The sequence below is a fragment of the Narcine bancroftii genome, chromosome 12, assembly GCF_036971445.1.
Source record: "Narcine bancroftii isolate sNarBan1 chromosome 12, sNarBan1.hap1, whole genome shotgun sequence".
NCBI classification, from domain to species: Eukaryota; Metazoa; Chordata; class Chondrichthyes; order Torpediniformes; family Narcinidae; genus Narcine; species Narcine bancroftii.
In genome coordinates, this window is record NC_091480.1 from 72,310,143 (window position 1) to 72,324,708 (window position 14,566).

General features: G+C 44.2%; 1 protein-coding gene across 6 annotated transcripts in view; it reads left to right on the top strand.

Annotated features, from left to right (window-relative positions):
• The window catches only part of LOC138747523 (thyroid hormone receptor alpha), a 471,266-nt gene extending 457,570 nt beyond the window's left edge, over window positions 1-13,696 (top strand). For 5 of the 6 annotated variants that reach the window (XM_069906806.1, XM_069906805.1, XM_069906808.1 and 2 more), the window contains 2 exons: window positions 7,619-7,877; window positions 9,223-13,695. In XM_069906806.1, the coding sequence (XP_069762907.1) occupies window positions 7,619-7,877; window positions 9,223-9,473 (510 nt within the window). In that variant the 3' untranslated portion in view covers window positions 9,474-13,695. Of the gene's footprint in view, window positions 1-7,618; window positions 7,878-9,222 lie in introns of all 6 variants that reach the window. The other variant, XM_069906804.1, reaches the window with a different exon arrangement.
• Window positions 13,697-14,566: the final 870 nt, after the last annotated feature.

Consider the following 14,566-nt stretch of genomic DNA (forward strand, 5'->3'; position numbering starts at 1 on the left):
TTCTTCAAACAAATTTCTATTAATCCCGCCCCCCCCCCCCCACACCATCATTGCTTCTCTCTCGATTGAAACAAATCTCAAAGGAGAAGGAGGGGCTAAGCCTGGGGAGTGAAGACATGGAGGAGGAATAATCCCCAAAGTCCCTTCAACCTATGACTTCATTCAAGATGAATGCTTACCATAAGTTCATCCCTTCCCACTGAGGTGCCTTCAAAACAAATGTTCCCATCGATCTCAACTTTGAATATGCACAGCAACTGAGTACCACATTTCTGGGGTTAGACTCAAAACGCGAAAGAATTTCAGAGCAAAACTGGGGCAGGCCAGTTAGCGTAGCAGTTAATGCAACACTGTTACAATGTCAGCATCTGGGGTTCGAACCCAGTGCTATCTGTAAGTAGTATGTACATTCTCCCCATGTCCACATGGATTTCCTCTGGGTGCTCTGGTTTCCTTCCACTGTTCAAAATGTACCGGGGTTGAGGGTCAATTGGCTGTAATTCGGCAGCATGGGCTTGTAGGCTGAAAGGGCCTGTTACCGTGCTGTGTGCCTATGTCCTCATCTCAGTCCTAAATATCTGACTTCCTTATTTTGAAACATATCCCCCAATTTCTTTGCCTTATCTTATTCCCAATGTAATTTCTCCTCCCTCGGACTGTAAGGGATCCACATTAATTTTCGTTCATTTCTATGGAATCTAAATGGTACATCCTGCCAACCCGAGAAAGCCACATTTACGTCTGCTCTCTGCTTTCTGTCCTAAAGCTGATCTCTTATCCATGCAATTCCTAATCCTTTAAGCTAGGGCATTATGCAACAATTTTTTGTGAGATGCCTACAAAATATCTTTTCAAAATCTTGAATTACTGAAGCTTCTGGTTCCCCTTGTCTGCATTGCTGTTAACATTTTTAAAAGTATCTTAAATTTGTCAAGCATGAATTTCACTTCACAGGACCTTGCTGACTCTTTCTATTCCATGTCTGGTTTTTCAAGTGCCTGGTTAGCTCATCCCCAGCAGCTTGGTCTTTGGGCCCCTTTCATGCAAAGAAAAACCCGACTGTACATCTCCCCACTCACCCCTCTCCCTCCATGATCCCCTCAAGGCAGGGGCGGTCAGCAGGAGCCATCAAAGCAGGGGGCGCCTGGTGCAGGCTGTGACAGCCTCACTATGCCACTTTGACCTTCGGGGCCACTCTCTGCAGCTCAAAACGTGGCAAAGCAATGGTCGTCTTCCCTACCCATAATTCCCCATGCAGCTGGAACTGTTCTGGGAACCACAGGGTGGTTCCAACTGCATGGAGGATTATGGGTAGAGAAGACAGCCATTGCTCTGCCACGACGACAGGTGGCGCTACAGCACCAGTTGTCCTGCTCCATGAAAGGTAAGTTTATGTTTTCCCTCCGTATTTGTAGCCGGCCTCCAGACCTGGCATGAAAGGGCCTATAGTAAATGTTTTAAGTTTCCTTCATTCCCTCTTTTTGGAGTTTGCAGCAAGTTGATGAAGGTCCAAGGAGGGTTGTAGAGGGCTCTTCTGTATCCTCGCTCAGCCCCAGAGTGTTACCTGTTCTTAGCCTTGGTGCTGGGAGCCTTTCTAGCTAATGGAGAGCCTTCTAACCTGATTAAGGCCTCTCTATTTCTTCTAAACATTGCAACGGCTGTGGATGTCAACCCCTGAGGTATGATTACTTAAGAATTAATTGGTGGGACAAACACAAGGTATTAAAATTTGGAGTTTATTCAAAATTAATTGAAGGCATTTTTGTTAGTTATAAACATGGGAGAGAAAGATACATTTGGTGGACAGTCTTGAATCATCCAATCAGGACCTGAAGAGTCTGAACACCAGGATAACCTGCCCCTGTATGGGGCATAGCCAGGCCACCAATGGGGATAACATGCCCCTGTATGGGTCATAGTCAGGGCACCATTGGGGGCTTGGTAATTGTAGACCAGAAAGTTACAGGATAAAACCTCCACAAAAGTGCCCAATTGGAATTGAACATCCTTAAAAGTCATGTCCTTGTAAATCCAGACTATTTGCAAGAGAATGCACAGGTCTTTCATTCTGACCACTTTTGGAGGAGCTCCTTAAACAAGTGCTGATGTTTATGCCCTGAATGAGAGCAGCTCAGGCCATCACACAAACCAATTCTCCTTGACCAACTGTCTATCCCTCCCATTGTCCTGGGAAAGGTGCCAACATACCAAAAGACCCATCCTGCCCCTGTTCCCTCTAAGCTGTGCGGGTGTGTGCGCGCGCACACGTGGTTTGCAACCAGCACACAAAGGAAACTAATGTGCGTACAAAAGGGTAGTTACCTAAAATAATGTAGGGATTAATACAGAAATTATACTTAATACATTAAATACGTTACTTCGTAGAATGCAGTCATACTTTTATTTTATTCAAACATGCCAATACAGTTTTATTGGCCATGCGAGAGGGGCTGTGCCAAAATTATCTTGAAACAATTTCAAGTCTGCATTTGCACAAGCGTTCAGTGCGCACAGACTTTTGTCATGGGGAGAAAAAAAATTGCACAACATAAGATTTCTGCACACACTGCTAAAAATTAGAGGGAAGGTTGCCTCCCACCCCAGTTGTTTCTCTGTCCTCCCCTCTCCCCACCTTCCTTTGGGCAGAAGGTGCAAGAATTTTTAAATTAAACTTTAATGTATTTATTTTTTTAAATTGTATTTAATTTCACATATGAATTAAAAACATACAAAAATTATTCAAAAACAATGAAAAATGAATACATTGTGATTTTTAAAATGTTTCCCCTCCCATCCTCCCCCCAACAGCCTGATAGAAAAGAAGGAATAAAAGAAAGAAAACATCTGGATAGGGATAGTATTTATAAAATGTACTAAAACTATTTAATAAAATCAAACATCTTAATATTCTTAATTTTAGAAGTCGGAAGGTTCAGGTTGGGCAATTACAACTTAATTCCTACAATTTGTAAATATGATTCCCAATTTTTTTTTGTATTGAATACAAAACAATACAATATTCTCTTATTATCTTGTTATTATTGATATTACCTGAACAAAGTTGTTTAGAACAATTAATGACAGATATAAATATTAAAAAGTTTATTTCAATTATGTATACAATTTTGCAAAAAGGAATGTATAAACCAGGAGTCCATAAGTCAAGACAAAGTTAGGAGAAAAGTTTTAAAATAGATATTCAAGAGGAAACTTGGTTAGAACTTTGTCAGGACAATATGAATAACACAATTAATGTCCGGGACAGAATGGTACAAAATCATTTTTGAATTTTAAATTTAGACATAAATTCAGCATGGTAACACTGTTTGACCTGCTGAGTTTCTCCAGCACTGTGTTTTTACTTCATCCACGGTGTCTATAGACTTTTGTGTTTTAGCCCTGTGGTAAATCATTGTCTGTCGGGGCACGCCCATTGGCTGACTGTACCTGTGGTTCCACTCACAGACTCCTGAATAAAGGTGACTGTTCCACAGTCCCTCCCCAACTCAGGACAGCTGACCAGCATGGATGTGCCTCCATTCTATTGTGAATAAAAGCCTGTCAGTTTTCCATAACTTCCAGTGTTCTGGAGTTATTAATGGTGTATCAATTTTATTCACAATAAAAAATTTTGACAATGGAGCAGATCCTGAATACAGAGAAGCTGAAAATCGCCTGAGGCCTCTACCAACTTTGAACTCTGGCTGCACTGCTTTGAGGCGTTCCTTCAGGCATCATCAGCCAAACTACAGGGACTACACTCTCAGGTCGGACCCCTGGTGTACTCAATGATCAGGGGTGCCGCGATATATCTGGAAGTGATGGACATCTTGAAAGTCCAGTACCTGAAAAAATTAAATTAAGTCTACACAAAACATTTCCTGGTGACCCGAAAACATCGACCCGGGGAATCGAGCACTGAGTATCTCCAGGCCCTGTGAACTTTTGGACGGGCCTGCGAATGTAAAGCCGTGACGGCCGCGGAGAACACGGAGTCTCTGATCAGAGACTCCTTTGTTGCAGGCATCAGGTCCAATTCATCTGTCAGAGACTACTAGAGCAAGGTGAGCTCAGTCTGTGGAGGGCAGTCAAATTGGCAGGCACACTGGAGAAGGCTCTTCACAACATGGAAGCCTATTTGTCCAACAACACGACAACCTCGTGCTTGCCCCAGGTGCCGCCAACTTGGGCCATGCCGCCATCATCATCATGTCCCATCAGCGACCTGACCATGGCCGCTGTATTTTGTGAGCACCCAAAGTGCTACTTCTTGCAGCCTGGCAAGCTCCCAAGGAAACGGTGCCCAGCGAAAGATGCAGTTTGCTCCAGCTGTGGGAGGAAGGGGCACTATGCGAAGGTCTGTAGATCCAAACCAACCAGCAGCGCCGTGTGCAGACCGTGGGGGCCGCCATCTTGGATGCTGCCATCCCCAGGAGCCAGTAGCACCACATGCGAGTCGTGGGGGCCGCCATCTTAGGGGCCATCGTTGATACGCAGCAGCGCAGCATACAACCCATGAGAGCCGCCATCTTGGATGCCGCCATCTCCTAACTGAACACATGAATGCTCTGCTGCATTGGAAACCAATGACCCAACACTGGCCTCCATCATGTTGGACCAAGGTAGTCCTTATCAACTCACCAGGTCAATGATGGATATTCAGGTAAACGGCCACGTGACGAGCTGCCTGGGAGCATGGAGAGCTTCATCCACCCAAAACAGTGCAGCACTACTCCCTCATGGTAAGGCCAGTAAGCCAAAAGGTCTCCTTGGCCTCAAAGTCCGAAACGGGGTATGGACTACAATGACTTCAAACTCCTAGTGATGTCGCAGCTACGTGGTGCCGTGCTACTGGGACTGGAGTTTCAAAGTGTAATGATGGAGTATGGTGGGCCCCATCCCCCCCTCACTATCTGTAACCAGCAGTTTTAGACAGCCCACTGCACTCTACCAGCAACTACCCTTCAACCGACCCCCCCACCCCCCCCACTGCTTCCAGCCAACAACCTAACCAGCCAGCACGCATGAGCTGCGGACTCTCCACCCTCATAATCACCCCTCCACCACTGTTTTCCACCCTCACCCACAACTGTAAACCCATCGCCACCAAAAGTAAATGGGTCAGTGCTGGGGACAGGGCCTTTATTAGGGCAGAGGGCAGCTACTCAGCAAGGGGATCATTAAACCCAGCAGCAGTCCTTGGAGAGCACAAGTGGTGGTGATGAGGAATGGGAAAAAATCAGAATGGTTATCGACTACAGTCAGACCTTTAATAGATACACACAGCTGAGCATGTACCCCCCTTTCCCATATATCCAACATGGTGAACCAAATCACACAATATCAGGTATTCTCCACCATCAACCTAAAGTCGGCCTACCATCAGCTTCCTATCCGCCCATAGGACCGCCCATATACTGCTTTTGAGGTGGATGGCTGCCTCTATAATTTTCTGAGAGTCCCCTTTGGCATCACCAATGGGGTCTCCGTCTTCCAACGGGAAATGGACCGCATGGTAGATCAGTATGAGCTGCAGGCCTCAATCCTGTATTTGGACAATGTCACCATCTGGAGCCATGACCTGCAGGACCATGACACCTCCAAAAATTTCTCCAGATTGTCAGACTCCTCACCCTCACATCTTCTTTGGCTTGGCTTCGTGGACAAAGATTTATGGAGGGGGTAAAAAGTCCACGTCAGCTGCAGGCTCGTTTGTGGCTGACAAGTCCGATGCGGGACAGGCAGATACCCTCACATACAATAAGGATAAAAGCATATTTCGCACAACCCAGTTTGCCATCCTTGGCTGTGTCATTGAGAAAAGTCATTGACCCTGAACCTGACTGCATGGCTCCCAGTCCTGGAACTCCCCCCTCCCCCACAGTCTCAAGGCCCTGAAAAGGTACCTGGGCTTTTTCTCTGACTTTGTCCAGTAGGTACCCAATTATGTGGACAAGGCCCACCCCCTGGTTAAATCTACCTTCTTTCCCCTGGCACCAGAAGCCCATGCAGCTTTCAGTCGCATCAAGGCAGACATTGCCAAAGCTGCGATGCACGCTATGGACGAATCTGATGCGTCTAACTTCGCCCTGGCTGCCACACTAAACCAGGCAGGCAGATTCTTCACTTTCTTTTCCCACACCCTCCAAGGCCCCGAAATTTGGTATCAGAGACAACGGCAAGAGAAGGAGGCCCAAGCCATTGTCAAAGTGGTACAGCACTGGAGACACTACCTGGCTGGCAAACAATTGACTAACCAACGTGCAGTTGGGTTCATGTTCAACAACCAGCACGAGGTAAAATAAAAAAATGACAAGATATTGAGGTGGAGAATTGAACTTTCCACTGGCATTGCCACAAGCAGGACCACTAGCTACAACTCCGAGGGAACGGGCAGGTGGAAAGGGAGAACGCCACAGTCTGAAAGGCCATCCTCCTAGCCCTGTGGTCTAGAGGCCTTCCTGTTTCCCACTGGTAAGGGGCCCTCCCTGAGGCGCTCCATTCAATAAGGTCACTCCTAAGTACCTCTGCCAATGCTATACCACATGAACGAATGTTTTCATTTCCTAGGAAGTCTGCTACAGGGACCACGCTGCCAGCATGGCTGATGTCCCCAGGGCCGGTCCTACTCCAGAAACATGTGAGGAGCCATAAGTCCGACCCACTGGTCGAAAGGGTCCATGTCCTCCGTGCCAATCCTCAATATGCCTATGCGGCATACCCTGATGGGCACGAAGACATGGTCTCTATTAGGGATCTGGCACCCTCCGGAAACCATTACTTATCACCCGTACCCCTTTCACCTCTCGCCATCCACGATGCACCAGGGCCATGGCAGGTTCTCTCAATGGATGGCGTACCAGACTCGACACTGCACACCAACCAAGCCAATGCTGATGACTGCATACAGTCCCCCGCCCCCCCCCCCCCAAGACTGTCCAGGACCCCATCATTGCTCTGCAATCACAGCCAGTACCACCCGAGAGACTTACCTTGTGATTGTATCTAACCCCACCGGACTCTTTTTAAATATGGGTGAATATGGTAAATCACAGTCTGTATATTTATCTGTCGGGGCACACCCATTAGCTGGCTGTATCTGTGTCTCCACCCACAGACTCCTGAATAAAGGTGATCGTTCCACAGACTGCTCCCCAGCTCAGGACAGTTGGCCAGCATGGACGTGCCTCTTGACGGTGCATCAAGCACTGTGACAGGCGATGCCATTGGTAATTGGCAGTTAATTAACTATTCCTTGGAAACTTCAATGAATGAGATATTGGAGCATTGTTTGACATCCTCCCACTGTCTTTGTGGCTCACTCCGGTGACCTGCAGTCACCAACTCTGTTCAAGCCAAGTTTCTTCCCTTACATAGAGGGAGTACTCATGGCTGGGAAGCAAGGCCATTGACAATCTCAGCTAGGCATGCAGAAGATTGGAAGGAGACAGAGTCTTGCTTCTTGTCATTGTGTTCTGCTTTCACAAACATGCTGTCAGTGTCGTGGCTGGGGAACTCTTAACCTCGTGTTCCAGCTCACATTCTGTAGCATTGCCTTCCTGCTAAATCTGCAACTATTGGCTTTAATTTGCCGCATTTTATCTATGTCCTCTTTCAGCTGCCTTGTGAGGATCAGATCATCCTTCTGAAGGGCTGCTGCATGGAGATCATGTCTTTGAGAGCTGCTGTTCGCTATGATGCAGAGAGTGAGACGCTGACACTAAACGGGGAGATGGCCGTCAAGAGAGAGCAGCTGAAAAACGGAGGTCTTGGCGTTGTCTCTGATGCCATATTTGAGTTGGGCAAATCTTTATCGGCCTTCAGTCTGGATGACACAGAGGTGGCCCTGCTCCAGACAGTTCTTTTGATGTCCTCAGGTAAGGCTCTGAAGTAGGGCGTCTAATATTCATTCCATTCCCTTCTTTACATGGGCTCTCCTGTGCTCGAAGATCATGATTGTGGCTTCATCGGAAAGAGAAGTAGGAGGTGCCAGCTCCTCAATTCATGAGAACGCTGGAAGCAGGAACAGGTCATCAGAATCATGGCTGGTCTTCACCCTCCGTGCCCTGTTCCAGCACTGCTCCTATTACTCTTGGTTCTCTTCATGCCCAGGTCTGACTGGTTTCCCCAGCCATCTGGAGTTGGGAATTACAACTGCGTCATGGCTGGTCCTGTCCCTTCACCCCTTCCTGTCCGATCAGTTCTTCATTCCTGTCGTCTGCAGATATTAAAAAGTCTCTGATTAATGAAGCAGTTTCTGCCCTCTGATCTTTTGAGTTCTTGGTGAATGAAGGGATTTGGGATCGGTACTGCAGAGTGGGACTGAGGCAAAAGATCTGCCATGACCTGATTAGTGAATAACAGAGCAGGAACAAGCAGCCAGACAGCCTATCCCCATTGCTTTTCCTTCTGGTTTGATTCTTTTCGCCATCCCCAGTTCCAGACTTTCTGAGGTGATGGCACGATGTCCTGGAATGCTGGCTTTCATGCAGCTGTGAAAAGACTCATCCATGGTCGATAGAAACAGCTGAACAGTCTTCACACACAGATGCCAATTGACAAGGAAGTCACAGGTGAATGAATGGGTTCTGTTGGAGACACAGACAAGCATGAAGAATTGGCAATCCATTATGGATTCTGTCCTTGTCTTTTTTATCGATAGATTTTGTAGGTGTGATTGGAGTAGCCTCGTGTGACAGGGGGAGCGAAAGTTTAGGGTGTTGGATGAAGTGCCGGGCAAGTATCCTGAGTATGGTTGGAATTGCCTCATCTGGAGAGTATTCCACCGCCCTCCTGTGGAGTGTCAGGTCAATGTCAATCACCAGGACGTCGATGACGGGGCAAATTGCCCTGATCAAACAGCACAGTTAAAGCTGAAGTCCCCAGATAATGAGACGAAAACACTCGATTGAGGAGTTGCCAGAAGGAAGATAGTTCTGGTTGAAGGCCCATCATTTTAGCCCCAGAAACATCTTGAGTTGCTCAGGCCAACGTCGACAACTCAAAATGGGTAACTGTGACTTGCATTTATGTAGAACTTTAAGAGTGAAAATTCTGGTGCATACATTTTTTTCTTAATTGAGTTTTGCGTATGAGTTCAATATTTCCCTTGGCACCTTAAATCCGCAATAATCTGGCAATGTTGCAATTTTTTTCTTAGAGGGATAGAATAATGACCATTTGGAAGACGGTGACTGATGAACTCTTCGCTATTGTTTACAGATCGAACAGGATTGACCTGTATAAGCAAAATAGAGCAATGCCAAGAGGCCTACCTCCTGGCATTTGAACATTACATAAACTATCGCAAACACAACATTCCACATTTCTGGCCAAAACTGTTGATGAAAGTTACAGACCTACGGATGATTGGAGCCTGTCACGCCAGTCGTTTCCTACACATGAAGGTTGAATGTCCCACCGAACTCTTCCCTCCCTTATTCCTGGAAGTATTTGAAGAGCAGGAAGTGTAGGTTTAAGTTAAAAAAAACCCCTTCTAACTTGGAACACCAAGTAAAACAATCGTCAGCTCTTTGTCCACTGCAGGTCATTTTTCTTCAGTCTAGACTTGTCTAGAAACCATTCCATTAATGCGGGTACAGTTGCAAATATTTTGTGTCACAGTAATGTCCTTTTATCCTCGTGCTCTGTCTTACAAAGTAAGGTCGTGGTGACCAGCTGTCCATTGCTGCTTCACAGCTGATTTTATAAACAGCCACCTCCAAAACAAAATGGCCAACAGTCCCATCTTCATTTCTCATGTGTTCAGAAACATTTCCAGCGGACAATCATACAATGGAAGTTTGCCTTATTGTTGCCTGTGGAAGGGAGACTGGTGTTATCATCAGTGTTGACTATTTCTTTCCAATACAATAGTTAAGATAATGAAGAAGAAACTCAAGACATAAATTTCCCTGCATCTGGGAGGAATTGCCATAGGCAGGGTTGAAAGATACCGGTGACGTGTTTACAACAAAATTTGGCAAGCACAGCAGAATCTTTGGCTGCACTCAAGTGACGGGAACTTTGCATGCTTATCTACAATGCAGAGCTGCTTTCAAAAGGAGAACAATAGATGAAGGCAGTCCCACGCAAAGCCTTCTTCCTCCTTCCTCATTGGCCAACTCACCGGGTTCCATCACCACATTGAAGCCTCCTCTTGTCAGGTGACGCCTCCCATCAACACGCAGGTTGCCAGCGGAGAGCCAAAGCTGCCAGTTATGATTTCTGACAAGGAGCGCAATCGGGAAGGACCACAGAAAAACAGGAAAGTGGTCCACAGGATTCCCTGGCTCAGGAACACTATTGGAATGAGGTGGCCAAGAACATTGAAATCAAATGTATCAGTTAGTAAATCCTGAAGGAGACAAAGCTGGGTAGAAATTTGTCTTGGTCCCTGTGCTAAATCCTTGGTGTAGAAGCAGACACATATTTTATTCTATTTCAAAACTTCAGTCGCATTCAACCAGCCTAGAAAACGATGGGCTGATAGGTTTTCTTCTGTGCTCCAAATTTCTTTGAGATTCAATTCATTGAAATTTGGCAAACTGATACAGGGCACAGATGTAATGACATCGTGTAACGATACATGAAACCGATGACAAATTTCAACCCTGTGTAATTTGGGTTTAATATGTGCCTACCAGGGAAAGGGTCAAGGGAGTTTAGTCCCTGCACCCTGAGCTTGAGTGGTTTCCTTGGTAGCCTTTTAGTTAACCCTTTAGTGGCTATTTCCCAGGTGACATTGTTTTTACCACACTCATTTTATATTTCTCCCTTCTTGAAATACACAACCACACAAAGCATGTCAAGTTGCCTGGCAAGCTTTGAAGGTCATCTTTGGAAAACTGAATGTTAAGGTTGTCTCTGCTTGACTTTCTCACCTTCTACTGGGGGTAATGCCATTGTCAGAAACAAAAAAAAAGCGAAAAGGCAGACCTTCAACGTTTGCAAAGTTCTTGCGTGTGATGAATTACCTCAATACTGAACCATCAGCCAGTGATTTACAAGGTCACAACAGTGAAACTGAGCAGCCAAGAGTAGGGGACTTTTGCAATTTCCATCCGTCATTATAAGTTGGAAATGCAATTTTGATTTGCATCTCAAATTAAAATGGGCTGTATCCACCAGACAGAGAACACAGTGCTCAATACAATTCTTGTTTAGTGGAGCCACTGCCATCCATTAGCTGGGAGGTACCAGGCCAAATTTCATAGCCCGAATGAAAGGATATTGAGCGGAGATGCATTCAGTCTGGAAGCCCCAGCCCAAGCACCTTATATTTATTTGCTGCTCTATTGTGTTTGCATTCTCTGGGTGGCTGGGCAGTTTGGAAAGACTGATTTTGGCAGTTTCCTCTTCCTTTAGGACAAATCCTAAACTGGAATACAAAAATAAATAGGCTGAGATTGGCAGCTGAGCTGATGATATGGAACATAGATGGAAACCCTTACGTTGACCACGAGGTCCCTTTGTGCGGCACCTCCACTGGTGGCACTACGAGGATTGTAGCTTTGACAACCCAGCAAGCCTTGGCTGTTTCAACTTCACGTGGTCTGATAATCATAGCTGTGAATACGGGCTCCCTCCCACAATCGGAGTTTGCTGTCTTGCTAACTCAGGTTCCCAACCCCTACCATTTACAGCTCTCCTCCATACCCCCAACCTCCAGACAATCTCAACAGCTTCCTCTTTCTATTTTGTTATATATAAGGTTCTCTCAAATATCCACATTCTACTTGAATACTGATCATTGAAATATTTAAACCAGGGACGTATTTTCAGGATACACTTTATCACTACATGTAAAACCGCACATTACTAAAGAGCGGGTCAGCTCGACCGGTGCTCTCGTATAACACTGCTGCTAATTCAAAGCAGAAGGCGGCCACTCAAGGGTTAACAGTGAGATATGAAAGTAAAGTGAAGGATCTACTCAGGTACAAACTGAATATAATTTTGAAAAGTATATATTAATAGATAAATATTACATTTGGAGCTGTAACGAGGTTTTTAAAATATGAAACTGTGTTTTATATTAATCACAATGTGAATAACCCCCCTTATTCAAGAGAGAAATATTTGCATTTGTATAGCACCTTATCACACCTCTGAGTACTTCAGGTACAGTCAATTATTTTGATGAGACTGTTTTTCCCCAGACAAATGTAGCTGTCATTTTACCCTCTGTAGGAGTTCACAGAGAACGGTTGGGTGAACCTGGTATTGGTGGTGTTGGCTTTCTGCAGGAATATGGGCAAAGGGCCAGGGAATTTACTCCTGTTTGTCAAATAGTATTGTGTGATCTTTAATGGCTCCCAGAAATAGATAGACTGGGCTTTTAATTAAGAGTTTTATCGGAATAACACACCTTGGACAATGAAACAGCTTGGGGTAGAACCTTGTCCTTAGTCATAGGTGGGAGCCGGCTAAACTCTGCTTCCTGAATTTGGTTCTGTTGATGTGGAGCTAAATTTTGGAAGCAGAGAATAGCTGCTACTAAATTTGGTACAGACAATTAATTCCTACTCCTTATCCCATTTACTGTTGCAGTCGCTAAGACCATGAGCATAAATTCATAAAATGAAGTTCATGCCTTTTGGCCCAGATTTCTAACAATTCTCCAGGCTAATTTTCATGGTATTTTGCAAATATTTGATTTTCATAGAGATAATTTACTGCCTGTAGTAAGGTTGATATAACTAGCACTTTTAAAGTGAAATATTTGTACAGGTTAATTTTAACAGTTTGAGAACGAAATAACCATTAAAATATGCAAGTGTTCTTAAACATTATCTATTCAAATATTTACTGTAATTCTTTTTACCATTAAAATTCTAAATTTGCAATGGGAACATTGCAAAACTATTCTACAATATTTGTGGCATCTAAAATTAACTTAATATTTTAATCCCTTACAGTAGATGTGATAAATCGGCATTTATGCACAGCGCTTTACATATTGAAAATTTATACTATTTCATTATAATCAATTGGTAAAGTTCTGCATCAACTTTTCCCATGTAAAAATGAGTTAGCATCGAAAAATCACTCCAAGAATTTCAGGTTGTGATCCCCTCACCAAACTCTGAATTCTAATGGAAGAGAAACAGGAGCATTAAATCATTTGCTTTCTGATACCAACTTTGTAATCCCAGCATTTTCTGTTTTTGTTTCCAGATTTATTTTACATCTGCACATCTCTGTACAGTTCTGAGTAGTTTAATGCTGAAAGGCAGGAGCTCTTGGGCTTAGGGCCAACTCCAACACCATGAATGTCCCAGCATTCCCTCTGCCTTCTTCCACCATGAGTGCCCAGATTTCTCTCTGCCCTTATCCCATTTACTGTTGCAGTCGCTAAGACCATGAGCATAAATTCATAAAATGAAGTTCATGCCTTTTGGCCCAGATTTCTAACAATTCTCCAGGCTAATTTTCATGGTATTTTGCAAATATTTGATTTTCATAGAGATAATTTACTGCCTGTAGTAAGGTTGATATAACTAGCACTTTTAAAGTGAAATATTTGTACAGGTTAATTTTAACAGTTTGAGAACGAAATAACCATTAAAATATGCAAGTGTTCTTAAACATTATCTATTCAAATATTTACTGTAATTCTTTTTACCATTAAAATTCTAAATTTGCAATGGGAACATTGCAAAACTATTCTACAATATTTGTGGCATCTAAAATTAACTTAATATTTTAATCCCTTACAGTAGATGTGATAAATCGGCATTTCTGCACAGCGCTTTACATATTGAAAATTTATACTATTTCATTATAATCAATTGGTAAAGTTCTGCATCAACTTTTCCCATGTAAAAATGAGTTAGCATCGAAAAATCACTCCAAGAATTTCAGGTTGTGATCCCCTCACCAAACTCTGAATTCTAATGGAAGAGAAACAGGAGCATTAAATCATTTGCTTTCTGATACCAACTTTGTAATCCCAGCATTTTCTGTTTTTGTTTCCAGATTTATTTTACATCTGCACATCTCTGTACAGTTCTGAGTAGTTTAATGCTGAAAGGCAGGAGCTCTTGGGCTTAGGGCCAACTCCAACACCATGAATGTCCCAGCATTCCCTCTGCCTTCTTCCACCATGAGTGCCCAGATTTCTCTCTGCCCTTATCCCATTTACTGTTGCAGTCGCTAAGACCATGAGCATAAATTCATAAAATGAAGTTCATGCCTTTTGGCCCAGATTTCCAACAATTCTCCAGGCTAATTTTCATTAGCTCCCCGGCATTCTGTCTGTCTTCTTCGTCCATGTGTTCCAGCATTCCCTCTGCCCTCTTGCATGTAAATGCCCAAGCATTCCCTCTGTCCTCTTTGACCATGTACCCCAGCATTCCATCTATTCTCCTCGACCATGAGTGTCCCAGCATTCCCTCTGCCCTGCTGTCACTAATGCCAGCATGGTCTCCATTAGATCTTACTGCCTCATCCTGCTATCAAAGTTTCACTTTTTCAACTCCAGACATCTTTTCTTCCATTTATTCTGTTTGCTAGGACTGGAGACTCTTTAACAACAATCTGCGCTTATAAAGTTCTTTCAACA